This window comes from Pongo abelii, chromosome 19, assembly GCF_028885655.2.
Source record: "Pongo abelii isolate AG06213 chromosome 19, NHGRI_mPonAbe1-v2.0_pri, whole genome shotgun sequence".
Taxonomy (NCBI): Eukaryota; Metazoa; Chordata; class Mammalia; order Primates; family Hominidae; genus Pongo; species Pongo abelii.
Genome location: NC_072004.2, coordinates 56,740,646 through 56,759,795, shown reverse-complemented (window position 1 = coordinate 56,759,795; position 19,150 = coordinate 56,740,646). Strand labels below are relative to the sequence as shown.

The 19,150-nt window shown below is 42.2% G+C and overlaps 2 protein-coding genes across 11 annotated transcripts in view; both read right to left on the bottom strand.

Annotated features, from left to right (window-relative positions):
* Window positions 1-4,398, bottom strand: part of TRIM37 (tripartite motif containing 37) — a 123,432-nt gene extending 119,034 nt beyond the window's left edge. For 4 of the 7 annotated variants that reach the window (XM_024234306.3, XM_024234307.3, XM_063717949.1 and 1 more), the window contains exons 1-2: window positions 3,936-4,398; window positions 1,783-1,884 (exon numbers count right to left, since the gene is read on the bottom strand). In XM_024234306.3, coding sequence (XP_024090074.1) covers window positions 1,783-1,884; window positions 3,936-3,956 — 123 coding nt within the window. In that variant the 5' untranslated portion in view covers window positions 3,957-4,398. 7 annotated transcript variants of the gene reach the window in all.
* Window positions 4,399-7,462: 3,064 nt separating this feature from the next.
* Window positions 7,463-19,150, bottom strand: part of SKA2 (spindle and kinetochore associated complex subunit 2) — a 61,650-nt gene continuing 49,962 nt past the window's right edge. For 2 of the 4 annotated variants that reach the window (XM_054535260.2, XM_009236471.4), the window contains 2 exons: window positions 16,132-16,308; window positions 9,371-9,868 (listed from right to left, as the gene is read on the bottom strand). In XM_054535260.2, coding sequence (XP_054391235.1) covers window positions 9,800-9,868; window positions 16,132-16,308 — 246 coding nt within the window. In that variant the 3' untranslated portion in view covers window positions 9,371-9,799. 4 annotated transcript variants of the gene reach the window in all.

Below are 19,150 nucleotides of genomic sequence, written 5' to 3'. Positions count from 1 at the left end.
GTGATCCACCCGTCTCGGCCTCCCAATTTTTCTGAATTACTTCTTAGGTTATCTCATTTAATGCCATAACCACCCTGTAAAGAAAATCATATCTGAATTCTACAGCTGAAGAAAGAAGGCCAAGAAAGATTGAATCTCTTAGTTTTAGGAGTATGAGAACTAACATCATATTTTACTTGGTCTTCTGCGCATGGTACAGTGACAAAGAACAGGCTATAGAGTTCTTGAAATTAATGGGTTCAAATCCAGTACCATCAATTGTGAGCTGTGTAACTAGAAAAAAATTATTTAAGTGTTACGGATACTACTCTTGACAAAGGCATATTTATCTTCCTTAAGCAAGAATAAGGAAACAGAAATTTTTTTTTTTGAGACGATGTCTCGCTCTGTCGCCAGGCTGGAGTGCAGTGGCACCATCTCTGCTCACTGCAACCTCTGCCTCCCGGGTTCAAGTGATTCTCCAGTCTCAGCCTCTCGAGTAGCTGGGACTACAGGAGCATGCCACCATGCCCGGCTAATTTTTGTATTTTTAGCAGAGACAGGGTTTCACCATATTGGTCAGGATGGTCTCGAACTCCTGACCTCAAGTGATCCACCCACCTCAGCCTCCCAAAATGCCGCGATTACAGGCGTGAGCTACCTACTACGCCCAGCCGAAACAGAAAGTTTGAGGTGAAGAGCATGTGACCTCTTTGATTTTCTCAGGAAAATAAATAATTGAAGAGGAATGTGAACAAGGCAGTTTTCAACTATGCTCTGTAGATGTGCTATTGGACTCTGGCACACACAACCAAAATCTTGGACTTCCTCATTTCGTTATTTTGTTTTTTGTTTTTTTGAGACAGAGTCTCGCTCTGTCGCCCAGGCTGGAGTGCACTGGTGTGATCTCGGCTCACTGCAACCTCCGCCTCCCGGGTTCAAGCGATTCTCCTGCCTCAGCCTCCTGAGTAGCTGGGATTACAGGCACACACCACCATGCCTGGCTAATTTTTGTATTTTTAGTAGAGACGGGGTTCCACCATGTTGGTCAGGCTAGTCTCGAACTCCTGACCCCATGATCCACCCACCTCGGCCTCCCAAAGTGCTGGGATTACAGGCCTGGGCCACCGCGCTCGGCCAACATTCAAGTTTTGTTTTTTTTTTGGTTTTTTTTTTTGAGACGGAGTCTTGCTCTGTCGCCAGGCTGGAGTGCAGTGGCGCTATCTCAGCTCACTGCAACCTCTGCCCTCCCGGGTTCAAGCGATTCTCCTGCCTCAGCCTCCCAAGTAGCCGGGACACAGGCACATGCCACCACACCCAGCTAATTTTTGTATTTTTAGTAAAGACAGGGTTTCACCATGTTGGCCAGGATGGTCTCAATCTCTTGACCTCGTGAGCCACCTACCTCGGCCTCCCAAAGCGCCAACACTCAAGTTTTAAAGCCACTAGATTATATTCATCTCTAGAGTATCTTGTAATTGTAAGATTAAACACTTTTTCTCCATCTTACTCACCAAACACATATAGACCAGTCCTCTTCTGAGCCCCACAGCACATCTTTAGTGCCTCTTTATGATACCACACATTCTTCAATATAAACATTCTAAACTCCATTCCCTCAATTAGATTTAAGCTCCTTCAAGGCAGGCAATTTGTCATTTATCTTAGCATTCCTCAACCCCAAGCACAATGCAAGCAAGCACTTTAGGGCAAAAAATGTAAAATAAAAAGATAAGGGAAATGGTTAATCCTTACAATATATACTATATATACTAACTGCATGTAAAAAGAAATACAACTTACCCTAATACAGCTGAAACAACACAGCTTGGAGCAATGAGGACACAGGCGTGCATCCCGCAATTTCTCCATACAAATGAAACATCGGAAAACCTCAGCAATGCTCTGAAAACAGTAAAAGATGTAAGGTCCACCAGTTTAGGCTACTGAATCAAGAGTAAAAGGCAAGCTCAAAACAACTTGACATTTACATTTATTTTGGGCTGATCTCTCAATTTTAACTATTCCATATCAGGATTTGGTTGGTCAAGGCACAGAGTACCTCAAAACATCTGGAAAATGTACTCCCGTTTTTCTAAGTTTCACGATGATTCTATTCTAAGGAAAATATAGGAAATGCAAACACACTTATGCAGAAAAATTTTCACTGAAGCAGTAATTATAATGGCAAGAATCTAGGTACAGCCCAAATGTCCAAATATTAAGTAAATTATGGCAGTTACACATAGATTACAGTCACTAGAAATTCTTCATCTGATACAGAAAAATGCATATAATGTATAACAGCAGGAAAAATGCTATGAACCATCATGTACAGGCATGATGGTTTATGACTGTAATCCTAGCACTTTGGGAGGCCGAGGCAGGTGGATCACTTGAGGTCGGGAGTTCGAGACCAACCTGGCCAAATTGGTGAAACCCCGTCTCTACTAAAAATACAAAAATTAGCCGGGCGTGGTGGTGTGTGCCTGTAATCCCAGCTACTCAGGAGGCTGAGGCAGGAGAATCGCTTGAACCTAGGAGGCGGAGGTTGCAGTGAGCCGAGAGGGTGCCACTGCACTCCAGCGCCCGGGTGACAGAGAGTGTGTCTCAAAAAAAAAAAAGGAAAAAAGGCAGACTATATGACTGAATACACAACATGAACTTTTAACTTTTTCTGCAATTTCCCCAAAAGGTATAAACTGATTTTATAATTTAGAGGAAAAAGAAGTTTAAAAAGACACTTATCCTAAAGGCAGTGTACTGTGACCCAGAAAAAAATGAATTCAGGATCCAGAAATCTCAATTGCTGCCCTGATGTTACAACAGACTAGCTACTTATTTGAACCTGAGAGTCTGCCCCAATTGAAAATGTTGACGGTAGTTCAAAGCGATCTTGGGAACAACAACAACAACAAAAATATGTAAATACACGAAACAGTATTATCTTTGCAAGCCTCAATTTAATCAATTTAGGAAGTAACTGAAAAGTTTTTAACAAGAAAAAAGATACAATTAAACGTATACTTATTGTACTGTATACTTTGTTTTTATAGTACTGACATTTACTTTCACTCCAGTCTAGAATTAAACCCTCCTAAAACCAAGATAAGTTTACAAAACCTTTATAATACTTTATATGAGGAATTAAGGAGAAAATTACTCATGAATCTCATCATGACTCTGTAGGGCCAGAAAGAACCTGGGAGATGCAGATTCTGTAACCTGCAACGGGGTGGACAATAAGACTACTAAATGACTAGTTTCAAGTGGAACATCCATAACATAGTTACTCCTTACTAAAAAGCAAGGATTTCCTATTTCAGTATCTGAAAGGTCCAAAATTTGATAATGATTACACAATTATGTTCAATAAACAATCTTTTAAAATATATTCCTAGCCTTTAATTACATATCCTACATATCCCCACTATTTTAACTCACAGCTTACAAGAATCAGTTATAAAAAGAAGAGTTTGTTCTGGAAACTACACACGAGATAATATATGCTGATTCAATCTAGGAAGGAAGAGCAGAAGCCTGTAAAATGTGCCACTGAGAGGGAAAGATGATTATCCATTTGGAAGGAGATTTAGATCAGCTCAAGAACTCGCAAGGACTGGTGGTGAGTGGCAGGGTACATCCATCTGATGAATCTGCAGTTTTGGTCAGAACAGCATGCTGTTTGCAAATACCCGGTGGGGATGCGTACCTGTGCCAAGACATCCTTGAAAACTCCAGGATACGCACCACCTGACTGCGGAACAGTGAGCACAAGACACCCGGAGCGCCGCAGAATGGGCACGGCGTCCTTGGTACCGGGCCAGCCCTTTCCACAGCGGCAGAGGCGGGGTAGGGATGCCCTACTGGAGGGAGGACATGGGCACGACTCCTCGAATAAAAACCGCTCATCGGGTGGGGGCGGGGACTAACCACCACCCTCACAACCCCCTCACCTCCACGCTCTGTTCATCCATTGCCTCCGGCTCTTGGCGGGGCCGTTGGCGACCCGCAGGCTCCGTAGTCTGACCTCTTAGGCGCCGGCCCGAGGTCGCCAGATCAAATCGCCGATAAAAGCTGGGCGCCCACGTCAGGGGGCTCTGACAACCGCCCCACCTGCGCGCCCCATCTCTTCAGGTCCAACGCCGACTACCCCCATTTCGCCATTTTTACCGGCGCACCCGCCCCGGGGCGCAGAGGTAGGGCGAACGGTGACCGCAGCTCCTTTCTCCCGGCTCAGCCGCCGGCCAGCAGCCGCGACGGAATCTCGGCCCACGTGACGCGGGCGCGCGCGTGTGGAACCGCCGGTGGAGTTCCGCGAAGAAGGCACCGCAGAGAATTCGCAAACACCAACTGTAACCAGAGCAGCTGGGGGCGCGGCGGCGAGAAAAGCTGCGGAGCGCATGCGCGCAGGACGCTGCGGGAGGGGAAAGGAGGGGAGGAGCGTGGAGGGTTCGCCTAGTTCCCGCGTTGCGGGGCGCACACGAGACTTGGCCACTCGCTGCCTCAGGGTTGCGTGCCTCCGGCCCTAGCCTGCGCAGGCGGCCTGAGCGTGGGGCTCCGCTACGCCACCCACGCCCACCTCGGCAGAGGGCGGGGCCCCACGGCTCTCAAACTTGCGCGCCAAAGACGTAGGCACCTGGCGTACTGGTGGAAAGCGCAGTCTTCGAAGCCACACCCCTAATTAGGTATTCGGACTCTGAGATTCTAGGGTGGGGCCCAGGCTATCCGCGTTTTCACCCAGCATCGTGTGATTCGGCAGCAGGTGGTCTGTGGCCCGCACTTTGAGAAACCCTGGTGCAGAAGGTTCATGGTTAGTGGTTCTCTCTGGAAGAAACAGTCTAAGGTTTGTAGGACTTGCGTTCCACCTACCAAAGCAAATCGAGTTAGAAGGCTCCAGACTGTGAAGGCTGGAGAGGTGTCATTTCTCATTACGGTGGTGAGAGGACTGGACCACACACTGTGAAGTCTTCATTCCCACATCCCACACTTCATTCTTGCCGCCTAAGTAAGTTGTCGCCGTGGGACTATTGAAAGGGTATCAGCGATATTCATCTTTCCTATAAATAGGGTATGCTTTCTACAATTTCCTGCCAGAAGAGATGTGTAAAGATTGCAAGAATTGAAGGTTTGTGAGACAAAGAGGGCACATCAAATTCATAATTTGAATTAAAAATTCCCTGTATTTATTGCAAACAACTAATTATAGTTAACCGACCTAGAGTGCACATGTAGAGAATCACTAATAATCTAGAAATAAGTTCTTGAATATCAGGCATTTAGGCTTATAGGTGGTGGGTAGCAACAATTTTTTTTAACTACTTGGGTCATGAACAAGATATAATTTAGAAAGATTAATCTGAGACTGAAAAATTCTTTCAGTAAGAATTATTTGTGGTCTTTGAACTACATGGAGCTGATGGTTGTATAACGCTATTTTTACGAAAATGCCCTCAGTTGTACATTTTTAAATGGTTGATGGTTAATTTTATGAGAATTTTACTTAAAAAAATTATTTATAGAATGCAGTGCTAGGCCTGGCGTGGTGGCTCATGCCTGTAATCCCAGCACTTTGGGAGGCCGAGGCGGGCGAATCACCTGAGGTCGGGAGTTCGAGACCAGCCTGACCAACATGGAGAAACCCCGTCTCTACTAAAAATACAAAATTAGCCGGGCGTGGTGGCACATGCCTGTAATCCCAGCTACTGGGGAGGCTGAGGCAGAAGAATCGCTTGAACCCGGGAGGCGGAGGTTGCGGTGAGCCGAGATCGACCGCCATTGCATTCCAACCTGGGCAACAAGAGTGAAACTCCGTCTCAAAAAAAAAAAAAAAAGAACGTAATGCTGTACTTGGGATTCAGAGTAATGAGAAGTGGCCCTTGCTCTCAAGGAGCAGTATAGAAGACAAATAAGACAAATTGCAATACTTGTATGTTTGCCGAAGAACCCAAGAATGTTGAAGGACTTATTGCACTAGTTCATAATAGCGAACAATTAGAAACCTGTACAGCTGATTAGAGGCCATTAGTTGCAAGCAAAAAGGATAACTTGAGCAAAATAATTTAGTTGGCAAGATGCTAAACTCACATCGTTTGCCAAGCCCTGGGGTTTGAGAGCCAATGGTCTGCTCCATCAGAATCCCTTAAAGGCTGACCTTGCTGCCCTCCCCACAAGAAAAATCTCCTAACTTCATATATATCCTTAAATAACTTGCTGTTATACAACTTACTTGTTATATTATTTGTATAACTTGCTGTTATAGAGCTTAAATGTCCATCACTAAGGAACTGATAAAAATGATTATATATCTAGCTGAACATGGTGGTGCACACCTGTGATCCCAGCTACCCTGGAGGCTGAGATGGAAGGATCACTTGAGCCCAGGAGTTTGAGGCTGCAGTGATCCAAGATCACACCACTGCACTCCAGCCTGGGCAACAGAGCCAGAGCCTGTCTAAAATTAAAAAAAAAAAAAAAAAAAAAAAAGTACTGTATAGCCATATAATGGATTACAGCTGTTAAAAAGAAGGGTGGATGTGTGACATAACAAAAATATATTAGAATTGAAGACCGGGCGCAATATCTCACGTATCCCAAGACTTTCGGAAGCTGAGGCTGGCAGATCTCTTGAGCCCGGGAGTTGGAGACCAGCCTGGGCAACATGATGAAACCGAGTCTCTACAAAATATACAAAAATTAGCAGGGGTTGGTGGCATGCACCTGTGGTCCCAGCTACTTGGGAGGCTGAGGCCGGAGGATTGCTTGAGCCCTGGAGGCTGCAGTGAGCCATGATAAAAACACTGCACTCTAGCCTAGGTGACAGAGCGAGACCCTGTCTCAAATAAAATAATGAAATGAAAAAAAATCTAAGTACAGCAGCAGTACAAGGCACAGTATCAACCTACTTTTGTTGAAAAAAAATTTTTTTAATTTGTATACATGTAGAAATGCCTGAAGAAATTATTTGCAGATTACCTCTAGATAATTTATATGCCTGTTTTTTTGTTGTCGTTTTTTGTTTTTTTTGGGGGGGGGGGTTTTGAGACAGAGTCTCACTCTGTCGCCAGGCCGGAGTGCAGTGGCGTGATCTCAGCTCACTGCAACCTCCGCCTCCTGGGTTCAAGCGATTCCCCTGCCTCAGCCTCCCGAGTAGCTAGGACTACAGGCATGTGCCACCACGCCCAGCTAATTTTTGTAATTTTAGTAGGGACAGGGTTTCACCATGTTGGCCAGGATGGTCTCCATCTCTTGACCTTGTGATTGCCTGCCTCGACCTCCCAAAGTGCTGGGATTACAGGCGTGAGCCACCATGCCCGGCCATGCCTGTGATTTTTAAATTCTTAAACATGTATTATTTATAACTTAAGACATAAAAACACTATAGTCACATAGGAGAAAACAATTATAATCCAGATGAGAAACAAAAGATCTAAATTAAGGAGGTGTGAAGATAATGTGGAGGTTGTATACTATGACGATTTTAGAGAGAGAATTGTAGGTTTTATTGACTAAGAAGATAAAGGGATGCAAATTAGTTATACAGGTTTTAATTCCAGACAACAGAATAGTGGCTATTAACAATAAAATCAGTAAGTATTCTGGACATGTTTAATTTGAATATTCAGGTAGGGGATTTTATTGGAAATACGGATCTAGAGCTAGTGGAAGAAGTTATATTTAGGAGTCATCCACAAAGAGGCTTGAGAAACAAATGAAAATGTATTGAGAAGTACATAGAGAACAATGTTAAGGGGGCTGTGGGGAAAAAACAACATTTGGAAGATAACTGAAGGAAATCATAGAGGAAAAATAGTACAATCTAATTTTTCTTCCTAACTGAAAGCAAAACTACTTTTAATACTATTAAAATAAGAATTTATTATGATCTCTCCATGATACTACCATTTTTTCAATCCCAACAATCATCATCACATCCCAGAGCCATCTCATGACAAGAGCCTTCTAAATACTAATTGCCTGAACACTGAAGAAAATTAATATCTGATACTAAGGTGTAACTTATTTCTCTGTAATTAAAAAAAAAAGGGGGCTGGGCATGGTAGCTCATGCCTGTAATCCCAGCACTTTGGGAGGCCGAGGTGGGTGGATCACCATCAGGAGTTCAAGACCAGCCTGGTCAAGATGGTGAAGCCCCGTCTCTACTAAAAATACAAAAAATTAGCTGGGTGTGGTGGCGGGCGCCTGTAATCCCAGCTATTCGGAAGGGTGGGGCAGAGAACTGCTTGAACCTGGGAGGTGGAGGTTGCAGTGAGCTGAGAGCGCACCACTGCATTCCAGCCTGGGCAACAGAGTGAGACTCCGTCTCAAAAAAAAAAAAAAAAAAAAAAAGGAGGCTTTCTGTTCTTGAAATATTCAAACTAGACAGGACAATTTTAACTGAAGCTGTTCTCACAACCCTGTTTTTCAGCTATTATAAGTTTGTTAATGGACAAACATGCTCATAACTGAAATTTTAATATTACATAAAAGTATAATTCTATAACCTGCAGAACTAACATTTGAGGCATTTTTCCTAGTCCTTTCAATGCTTAGTTTTTATTACATGTATGTAATCTCATTTATTGAAGGCTTACTAAATACTGAACCCTGTATTAAAACACTTTACTGTCTTGTCCTTCCAAACATCCTGACACTCAAAAGTTAAGTGATCTGCACAGGGTCATAGCTAGAATTTAAAAGCTGCTACTTACATCTCAGATATGACTCCAAAGCCCAATCTTTACTACAAAACTGCAATACCTGCTTTCCCTCTCCCCCACTTAGCATAGTTTCAGCATTTCCTAGAACATTAAAAGTAATAATTTATTGGCAACTTGACCTCTTATTGTATACATACAACATGATTTATTTTCCTATTCACCTAGTACTAGCCAAATGTGTATGTATATTGCTATTATAAACAACCCTGTGATTAACATCTTTGTATCAAGATCTGCCTCTACTTTGAACAGTTTCCTTATTGCCAATAGTTATTTTTAAATAAATAGTTATTTTAAAGGGAAATTGACACATACATATAACACACTCACACAAAACTGGCAAGTAGCAGATAAGTGCTCTTCTAATTTCAGTTTCCTAGCTTTCATGTAGAATGAACAATTATAGTAATAAAGGCTGAAGGAAAACAAAGATATTATTGAAATACAACAGGGACAGTCTAAAACAGCATCAGAAAGCAAGTTCATGCTGTTCAACATTAGCAGGCAAGGGAAATAGGGAAAAAAAATACGCAAAAGTGGCTATCACAGAAAAGCCAGCTTATTACTTCAGGTTTTGTGGGAGACTACAGGTCACATAAAAGCAGTCTCAACAATAATGTGACCACATGTGCAATCAACATTTACAAAATGAAATCACATGCAATGTATAATACAGATGTTTTGCCTATACTTTAATTTACAAAGCCACATACCGAATGACTGAAATGTACATAAACATTCTTTTATAATAGACCAGAACATCTACATTATCATGACTTAGAAAAAGAAAACAGATGCAAAATAGTGTTAAGAGACTTTCTGGCCTGAAATTACAAGACTAAGTGTGTGTGTGCATGCGTGTGTACATATATTTAAATCATTTTATTCCCATTTGATCCTTTTGGCTGAACTTTATTCATATATTATCTGCCCTTCTTCTTATAGTCTCTCTCATGAAAGACATCATTATCCAGTCATTGAAGCCAAACCTCCTTCACCAGCCCCCAATCTCTAGACATCAAGGGTTAACAAGACATCTTCCTAAATTTCTCTGGAATTAAGCTCTTCTCTGTTAGAATTTCCTTTCCAAGTCCATTTCTTCATAAATCTGGCATGTGAGATTTGAATTGCTCTGCCGCAGTTTTCTCTTCTTTAGTCAGTGGTGACAGCTAGAAAATAAATGATAAAATCTTTATTTCAAAAACCTTCAAAGACTGTTAAATCAGTTTAGTTAACTTCTGCACTGTCACACCAATAAATGTTTCCCTAAGTTTATACTATGTATGTAATCACAGATTTAGAAAGGCAAGGGAAAAAACAGATACTTGGCTATTTATATACAAGGTCCTATGATGTTTGAGCTTGTAAAGAACTTGCAATTAAGTTGAAGAAACAAGACCAAGAAATCAAACAATTTAAGGATTATAGCAGAACCAAAGAAGTCATGTTTGGATGCCATATTCTAAAAGTATAGTCAACCCTCAGTATCTGTGGGAGATTGGTTCCAGGATAACAAAATCCACAGATGCTCAAGTCCCTTATATAAAATTGTGTAGTATTTGCAAAGAAACTATACACATCCTCCTGTATACTTTAAATCATCTCTAGATTACTTATATACCTAATACAATGTAAATGCTATATACATAATTATTACACTGTTGTGGAAGGAATAAATGATAAGGAAAAGTCTACAGATGTTCAGTACAGATGGAACCATCTAATTTATTTCCAAATTTTTTTTTTCTATTTTTGAAACGGGGTCACTCTGTCGCCCAGGCTGGAGTGCAGTGGCGCAGTCGTGGCTCCCTGCAGCCTCAACCTCCCGGGCTCAAGCAATCCTCCCACCTCAGCCTCCCGAGTAGCTAATTTTTAACTAATTAGTACACTAATTTTTAGCTGGGCATGGTGGCGGACACCTGTGGTCCCAGCTGCTCGGGAGGCTGTGGTGGGAGGATCACTTGAGCCTGGGAGGTCGAGACTGCAGTCAGCCCTGATGGTGCTACTCACTCTAGCCTAGGCAGCAGAGCAAGACCTCATCTTAAAAAAAGAAAAAAGAGGCCGGACACGGTGGCTCATGCCTGCAATCCCAGCACTTTGGGAGGCTGAGGTGGGTGGATCACTTGAGGTCAGGAGTTTGAGAGCAGCCTGACCAACATGGTGAAACCCCATCTCTACTAAAAAACACAAAAATTAGTCGGGCGTGGTGGTATGCACCTGTAATCCCAGCTACTCACGAGGCTGAGTTGGGAGAATCCCTTGAACCTGGGAGGCGGAGGCTGCAGTGACCCAAGATAGCACAACTGAACTCCATCCAGCCTGGGTGACAGAGCAAGACTCCGTCACAAAAAAAAAGAAAGAGGCCGGGCACAGTGGCTCATGCCTGTAATCTCAGCACTTTGGGAGGCTGAGGTGGGTGGATCACCTGAGGTCAGGAGTTTGAGACCAGCCTGACCAACATGGTGAAACCTCATCTCTACTAAAAATACAAAAAATTAGCTGGGCATGGTGGCAGGCACCTATAATCCTAGCTACTCGGGAGGTTGAGGCAGGAGAATTGCTTGAACCCGGGAGGTGGAGGTTACAGTGAGCCAAGATTACGCCATTGCACTCCAGCCTAGGCGACAAGAGTGAAACTGTCTCAGAAAAAAAAAGATAAAGAAAAGAAAATGTATTATCATTCCACAATAACTTCAGAAAAAGGAAAGACTTCTGAGCTGACTTATTTAGCAACTGAACAATGTAAGGACTCAATTTCTTCCATCTCGCAGCTCTAATATCCTGGATGGTGCCTTTACCCTCAAGCTGACAGCAAATGGCTTTAACGGTGCTAGGTATCACAACTCTACACAATGTCCAGAAGAAGAAAAGAAGCTTTCTCTTCTCAGGGTTCTCTCAGCAGCGAGTAAAGTCTTCCTAGTTACCTACTTCCAGACTATCCTTACTCACATGTCATCTGGGTTACAAACCCATTCCTCAACCACTGTTAGTTAAAAAATAAAGTCCATTCCTTATGCCAATCAGATGCACCCCTGGAGCTGAGGATGGGGCCAGATTCATCTCAGGCACATCGCTATGAGGGACAACACACATCTCAAGAAAGTCAGTATAGTCATGTGTCACTTAATGACAGGAATACGTTCTGAGAAATGCATCGTTAGGCAGTTTCATCGTGTGAACATCACAGAGTTGTACTTACACGAACAGAGATTGTATATATACACTCAGGCTATATGGTATAGCCTACTGCTCCTGGGCTACAAATCTGTACAGCATGTTACTGTACTGAATACTGTAGGCAATGGTAACACATGGTATTTTTATATCTAAACATCTGAACATAAGAGTATAGTAAAAATACGCTATTATAATCTTCTGGGACCACTGTCATATATATTCGGTCCATTGTTGACCAAAACGTCATTATGCACTGCATGTCTATACTCTGGTAGGCAGGAAAGGATAACAGATACTGAGAAAGAAAAACAGCCAATAGCATCCACCAAAAGCAGGTAGCAGCAAAAGAAGAAGGGAGGCTGAAGGGAAGTTGTAAGGGACTTTCACAGAGCACCAACAAACAGGCTGGCTGAAACAAAGGGTTAGTGGGGAATTAATAGGAGGTACAACCTGAAGAATCAAGTAGTTACAATTCTGCCAACTATATAGGTCATCTCTAGAGAGACTGCCAAATCTGGAACACCCCAGACCTACAGAATCAGAATCTCTAGGGCAGCACTGTCCAATAAAACTTTCCATGATGCTGGAAATATTCGTTATCAGCACTGTCCAATCAGTAGGAAGAACTTAATGTTCATCTTTCATTTAACTACCTTAAATGTAAATTTCTTTTCTTTTTTTTTTCGTTCTTTCTTACTTTTTTTTTTTATTTTGAAGCAGAGTTACACTCTTGTTGCCCAGGCTAGAGCGCAATCTCAGCTCACTGCAACCTCCGCCTCCCAGGTTCAGGAGATTCTCCTGCCTCAGCCTCCCGAGTAGCTGGGATTACAGGTGCCCGCCACCACGCCTGGCTAATTTTTTGTATTTCTTTAGTAGAGACGGGGGTTTCACCGTGTTGGCCCGGCTGGTCTGGAACTACTGACCTCAGGTGATCTACCTGCCTCAGCCTCCCAACGTGCTGGGATTACAGGCATGAGCCACTGTGCCCAGTCTAAATTTAAGTTTATATAGCCACATTACGTTATGTAAATAGGACAGCCCAAATCTAGAACAGCCACAGAACCTATATGATTCTGATATGCAGCTGGTTCCACTGATCAAACCAACATTTGCCCAACATGTTCATAAGGATAAAATGAAAAACAATCATACATCTTACTACAACCCAGTAACAGGATTTCCTTCTTCTACCTCAAAAAAAGGAAATGTTATTCTGACAAGACTTGGTATTTTCATTTTGTTTTTGTTTTAGAGACAGAATCTCGTTCCATCGCCCAGGCCGGAGCGCAGTGGTGCGGTCATAGCTCACTGCAACCTCTTAACTCCTGGGCTCAAGCAATCGTCCCACCTCAGCCTCCCAAGTAGCTGCGACTACAGGTGCACACTGCCATACCCAGCTGTAAGACTAATGAATCCACATTGCTCCTTGTGATCACTACAAAAGCTTTCAGACCATCTGTTTAATAAATTCTCAAAGAATTTTTCCAGGAATTAAAGTCAAGTTAACCAGTCTAAAATTTGTAGAAATTTTTCTTCTTTATCACACATATTTTGGAAGATCATAGAATACCACATATTCTACTTTTAATGCCTTTTTAATTTTCTATTTATTGTTATATATGTTTTGGGTGTTTGTTTTGCTATTTTTTGTTTGGGTGTAAGTTTAGTCCCTTTTTTCTTTTGATGAGATCACCTTTATAATTGAGCATATTTAAACTTCAGTTTAAATATGAGGGCACGGAGGCTCACACCTGTAATCCCAGCACTTTGAGAGGCCAAGACAGGTGGATCACTTGCAGTCAGGGATTCGAGACCAGCCTGGCCAACTTGGTGAAACCCCATCTCTACTAAAAATACAAAAAAATCAGCTGGGCGTGGTGGCGCATGCCTGTAGTCCCAGCTACTTGGGAGGCTGAGGCAGGAGAATTGCTTGAATCCGGGAGGTGGAAGTTGCTGTGAGCCAAGATCGTGCCACTGCACTCCAGCCTGGGCGACAGAGGGAGACTCCATCTCAAAAAACAAACAAACAAACAAAAAAATTAAATAAATAAATAAATAAACCTCAGTGTCTTTTGTCTTTTTTTCTTCTTTTGTCAATGTCTTAATATCCCCTAAGAAAGATTACGAAATTAGTATGTATTCCCTTTCTCCTACCTCCTTTTCTGTTCTGTATTTATTATTTAGTATTATCAATTCAGGTGTTCTTTTTGAATATTATAAATTCAAATACATTTTCTACCCTTCCAAATGAAAAACCACTCTTTGATAAAGATTATAGCAAGATAATACCTGAACAGATACACATTCTGTTATCTATAAACAAAGCACTATTGGTTCCAAGGAGACTTTATCCTTTTCTTGTCCTTCTTGTTCCCCAAATAATTTTAAAGCCCCTTTAAAATAACCTTTTGGTTATTTTAGAAAATTTCAGAGGCCTTAGCTCAATCTGCCTTTGGCTTTTTTTTTTTTTTTTTGAGACAGAGTCTCGCTCTGTTGCCAGGCTGGAGTGCAGTGGCAAGATTTCGGCTCACTGCAACTTCCGCCTCCCAGGTTCAAGCGATTCCCCTGCCTCAGCCTCCCGAGTAGCTGGGACTACAGGCGTGCAACACCATGCCCAGCTAATGTTTTGTTATTTTAGTAGAGATGGGGTTTTACCATGTCAGCCAGGATGGTCTCGATCTCCTGGCCTCGTGATCCTCCCTCCTCGGCCTCCCAAAGTGCTGGGATTACAGGCGTGAGCCACCGCACCCAGCCTCTTTGGCTTTCCTAACTAATTTCACAGGTTTGTCCCTGTGACCTTTTAATATTTGAAATTTATTTACAAATTGTACCTTGCAAGTCCTTTAAACTCTGGGCTCATATAACTGTTTTTGGTTATCAGCTCTACAGATGTCATTCCCATTCACATTTGGATGATAAAAATTTATCAATATTATGGTTTGTTAATTAAGCCTCTCTTTTAAACATCTCTCAGAAGATTAAGTTTCATATCTGTATTCCCTCTGAACTTTCTACTACTATCTCATTTTTATTTTAGTTTATTTTAAAATTTTTTTGGGACAGTCTCACCCTGTCACCCAGGCTGGAATTCAGTGGTGCAATCATAGCTCACTGCAGCCTCAAACTCCTGGGGTCAAAGGATCCTTCTGCCTCAAATAGTTGGAACTACCAGCATGCACTCCCATGCCCAGTAAATTTAAACTATTTTTTTCTTTTTTTTTTTTTTTTTTGGTAGAGAGAGGTTCTCACTATGTTGTCCAGGCTAATCTCAAACTCCTGGCCTCAACTGATCCTCCTGCCCTGGCCTCCCAAAGTGCCGAGATTATAGGCATGATCCACTGTGCCCAGCATACTACCTCATTTTTAAAGCAATAGGTAAAAGACTCACTATATCCAACATTTCCCAATTTGGTCATCATTGATTCTAAAATATGACAAGAACAAGGTTATGTGCTCTATTCTCAGGCACATATAATGAAGAATGTGTGATTTGAGATGATTTATAAAAGCTTATCATATACATACTTCTTTTTGCATTTAATTTACTAGCATGTGACACAACCCTTACTGTTTTAAATTCTATCTCCCCATTACCTCTATTCCCTGTTCAATTGCCCTTCCTTCCTCCACCATTCATCTCCTTGTGATATAACAGATACACCTAAGGTATCATTTTATCGTTCTAAGCAGATATTATTCTATTTTTTCCCCTCCATTTGCAATATAAAGTATTCTTGATCAAACTGACCTGGGCAATTAATCTTTCTGATTTACTCTAGCTACAAGCCCATAATACAAAGTATCTTAAGCCAAAATTTAGTGTAGAGTTGGCAAATAAATATCACATATGCAGCCCTTCTTCCTTCCCATGCTCGTGGCAGACAGTGCTATTTTCTGCCATGCCCAGACACAGCTCCTTGATACAGCACTCTAAGCAACCATTTTCTAGACATCTCAGTCTCACTAGTACTTACAGGAACCAGCTAAGCTGCTAGATTTAATAAGTATTACCAAGTTTTCTGCCATGCTTACATAATTCAAGACAGCACACTTCTTTATTAACCATGTCAAGTCCAAATGCTTATTTTTAAATAAACAGAAATAAGAGCTATTATACTTCAGGGTATCAGGAAAATCTTTCAATAGTTCAAACTGACTGCTGAGTTTCAAAATTTAAGTTACATCAGGTTTAATTTTCAAAGCTACACTCAGAGCTAAAGCTAAACAAATCTAACCTGTCAACTGAAAGCATTACCTCCAGGTCTGTTTGCTTCTGTAGTTTTTGTATCACATTCATAGTCTTATTCACAGTAGCACAAATGCGGCTCTTAGTCTCTTTCTGCTCAACAGCCACTGGTTTAAAGCGGGCATACAAAGTTTGATATCGAGACTTTATCGCTGACAATTCCTTTAAGAGTGTAACTGGATTTTTCTACATCAGGAAAAAAGTTAACATGTATTAAATTATGAAAGATTAAGCTTTTTAAGAATTAAAATACTGTATACATACAACACATTCTACCATTCATTTAATTGAACACTGTTGAATATTTAATTATGCAGCCACATGACATCAGATGGGAGGTAGGGAAGAGAGAAAAGTATAAGACCTAGATCCTATTCTCAAGGAATTTATAGCCTAGGTACAGAAATAACCCACCAAAAAAATTAGCAATATTAAACAGCAAATAAAGGTCACCTTAGATATATAAAATTTGATGGATAGTTCACAATAATAAATTATACAATATTTCCAAAATACAATTCTAAATGCTATTCAGAAGAAGATAAAAGGCACTATTAGTATTTGTTCTTAAAGAATAAGGCAACTTGAAACTACTTATAAAAATCTTTTTTTTTTTTTTTTTTGAGATGGAGTCTCACTCTGTTGCCCAGGCTGGACTGCACTGGCGCAATCTTGGCTCACTGCAAGCTCCACCTCCCGGGTTCGTGCCATTCTCCTGCCTCAGCCTCCGGAGTAGCTGGGACTACAGGCGCCCGCCACCACGCCCAGCTAATTTTTTGTATTTTTAGTAGAGACGGGGTTTCACCGTGTTAGCAAGGATGGTCTCAATCTCCTGACCTCGTGATCCAGCCGCCTCAACCTCCCAAAGTGCTGGGATTACAGGCGTGAGCCACTGTGCCCGGCCAAAATTCGTAAACATACTATCATGGGGATGAAGTATGTATAAATATCAATTTACTTATATACATATAAAATATAAAATTCATGCCAACCCAACTGTATTTATAAACTATGCTGGTTTTCCAGATTTATTTTGTAATATAAATTACCACTATTCCATAAAAAACATTTCAATTGGGCCCCTTCTGCCACTTGGTAATTCTTTTAATTTTTTTTTTTAAATAGAAACAGGAATCTCACTGTGTTGCCCAGGCTGATCTTAAACTCCTGGCCTCAAGCAATCCTCCTGCATCAGCCTCCCAAAGTGCTAGAATTACAGGTGTGAGCCACTGTACCCTGCCAGATTTCTTTTTTTATGATTAGGTAAGATTCATATATTTTCAGGCCCCACCAAGTGACAGCACAATTAATAAAAAGATCTATACCATAACTGTAAATTTTTGCAGGATAGAAAAAATATTCTGAAACTTCCAGGTGATAGGTAAGGGACTGGGGTAGGCTGAGGAGGAAAGCACAGACAAAGGATCAGGAATGAGAATGGCATCCATTTTTCAACAGCAACAATAGAAGCTAGAAAACCACGAAGTAATGATGTTAAAATTAAGAGAAAATCTCCAATCTAGAATCCTATATTCAACCAAACCACTCATCAAACAAAGGGTTAGGCCGGGCGGGGTGGCTCACGCCTGTAATCCCAGCGCCTTGGGAGGCCGAGGCGGGTGGATTGCCTGAGCTCAGGAGTTCGAGACCAGCCTGGCCAACATGGTGAAACACCGTCTCTACTGAAATACAAAAAAAAAAAATTAGCCGGGTGTGTCGGCATGCGCCTGTAGTCCCAGCTACTCGGGAGGCTGAGGTGGGAGAATTGCTTGAACCCGGGAGGCAGAGGTTGTAGTGATCCAAGATCACGCCACTGCACTCCAGCCTAACCAGAGTGCGACTCCATCTGGAAAAAAAAAAAAAAAAAAAATCCCAGAAAGACAGCAATTCAAGAAGCCTATAGAGCAGGAGTTCAGATGGGAGCAGGATAGAGACACCAGAAAGGGGTCAGGCGCGGTGGCTCACGCCTGTAATCCCAGCACTTTGGGAGGCTGAGGTGAGCGGATCATGAGGTCAGGAGATCGAGACCATCCTCGCTAACATAGTGAAACACTGTCTCTACTAAAAATACAAAAAATTAGCTGGGCGCGGTGGCAGGCGCCTGTAGTCCCAGCTGCTTGGGAGGCTGAGGCAGGAGAATGGCATGAACCCGGGAGGCGGAGCTTGCAGTGAGCTGAGATCGCGCTCCAGCCTGGGTGACAGAGTAAGACTCCATCTCAAAAAAAAAAAAAAAACCAGAAAGGATAGGATGTTTCCATGGGACAAAATGAAACTTAAAGAACATGTAGTGTGTCTGACAATATTGAGAAGAGTTTTACAGTCGTTAGAAATGTCTGAGGCTAAATTAGTGATAAGTATACAGAAAAACTAAGCAGGCTGGGGCATGGTAGCTCATGCTTGTAATTCTAGCACTTTGGGAGGCCAAGGCGGGAGGATCGCTTGAGGTCAGGAGTTCAATACCAGCCTGGGCAACATAGCGTGAAACCTCATCTCTACAAAAAAATAATTCAAAGGCCGGGTGCAGTGACTCACGCCTGCAAGTCCCAGCACTTTGGGAGACCAAGGGGGGCAGATCACTTGAGGTCAGGAGTTCCAGAACAGCATGGCCAACATGGCGAAACCTCATCTCTACTAATAATACAAAAATTAGCCGGGCGTGGTAGCACACGCCTGTAGTCCCAGCTACTCAGGAGGCTGAGGTGGGAGGATCACTTGAGCCTGGGAGGCAGAGGTTGCAGTGAACCAAGATCGTACCACTGCACTCCAGCCTGGGCGACAGAGCAAGACTCCATCTCAAAAAATAATAATAATAACTATTATTATTATTATTTTTTAAATTAGCCAGGTGTGCTGGCACATGCCTATGGTGCTAGCTACTCGGGCGGCTAAGCAGGGAGGATCACTTGGGCCTGGGAGGTAGATACTGCCGTAAGCCATGGTCACAGAGTAGCTGGGACTACAGGTGTGTGCCACCACACCCAGCTAATTTTTGTATTTTTAGTAGAGATGAGGTTTCGCCATGTTGGCC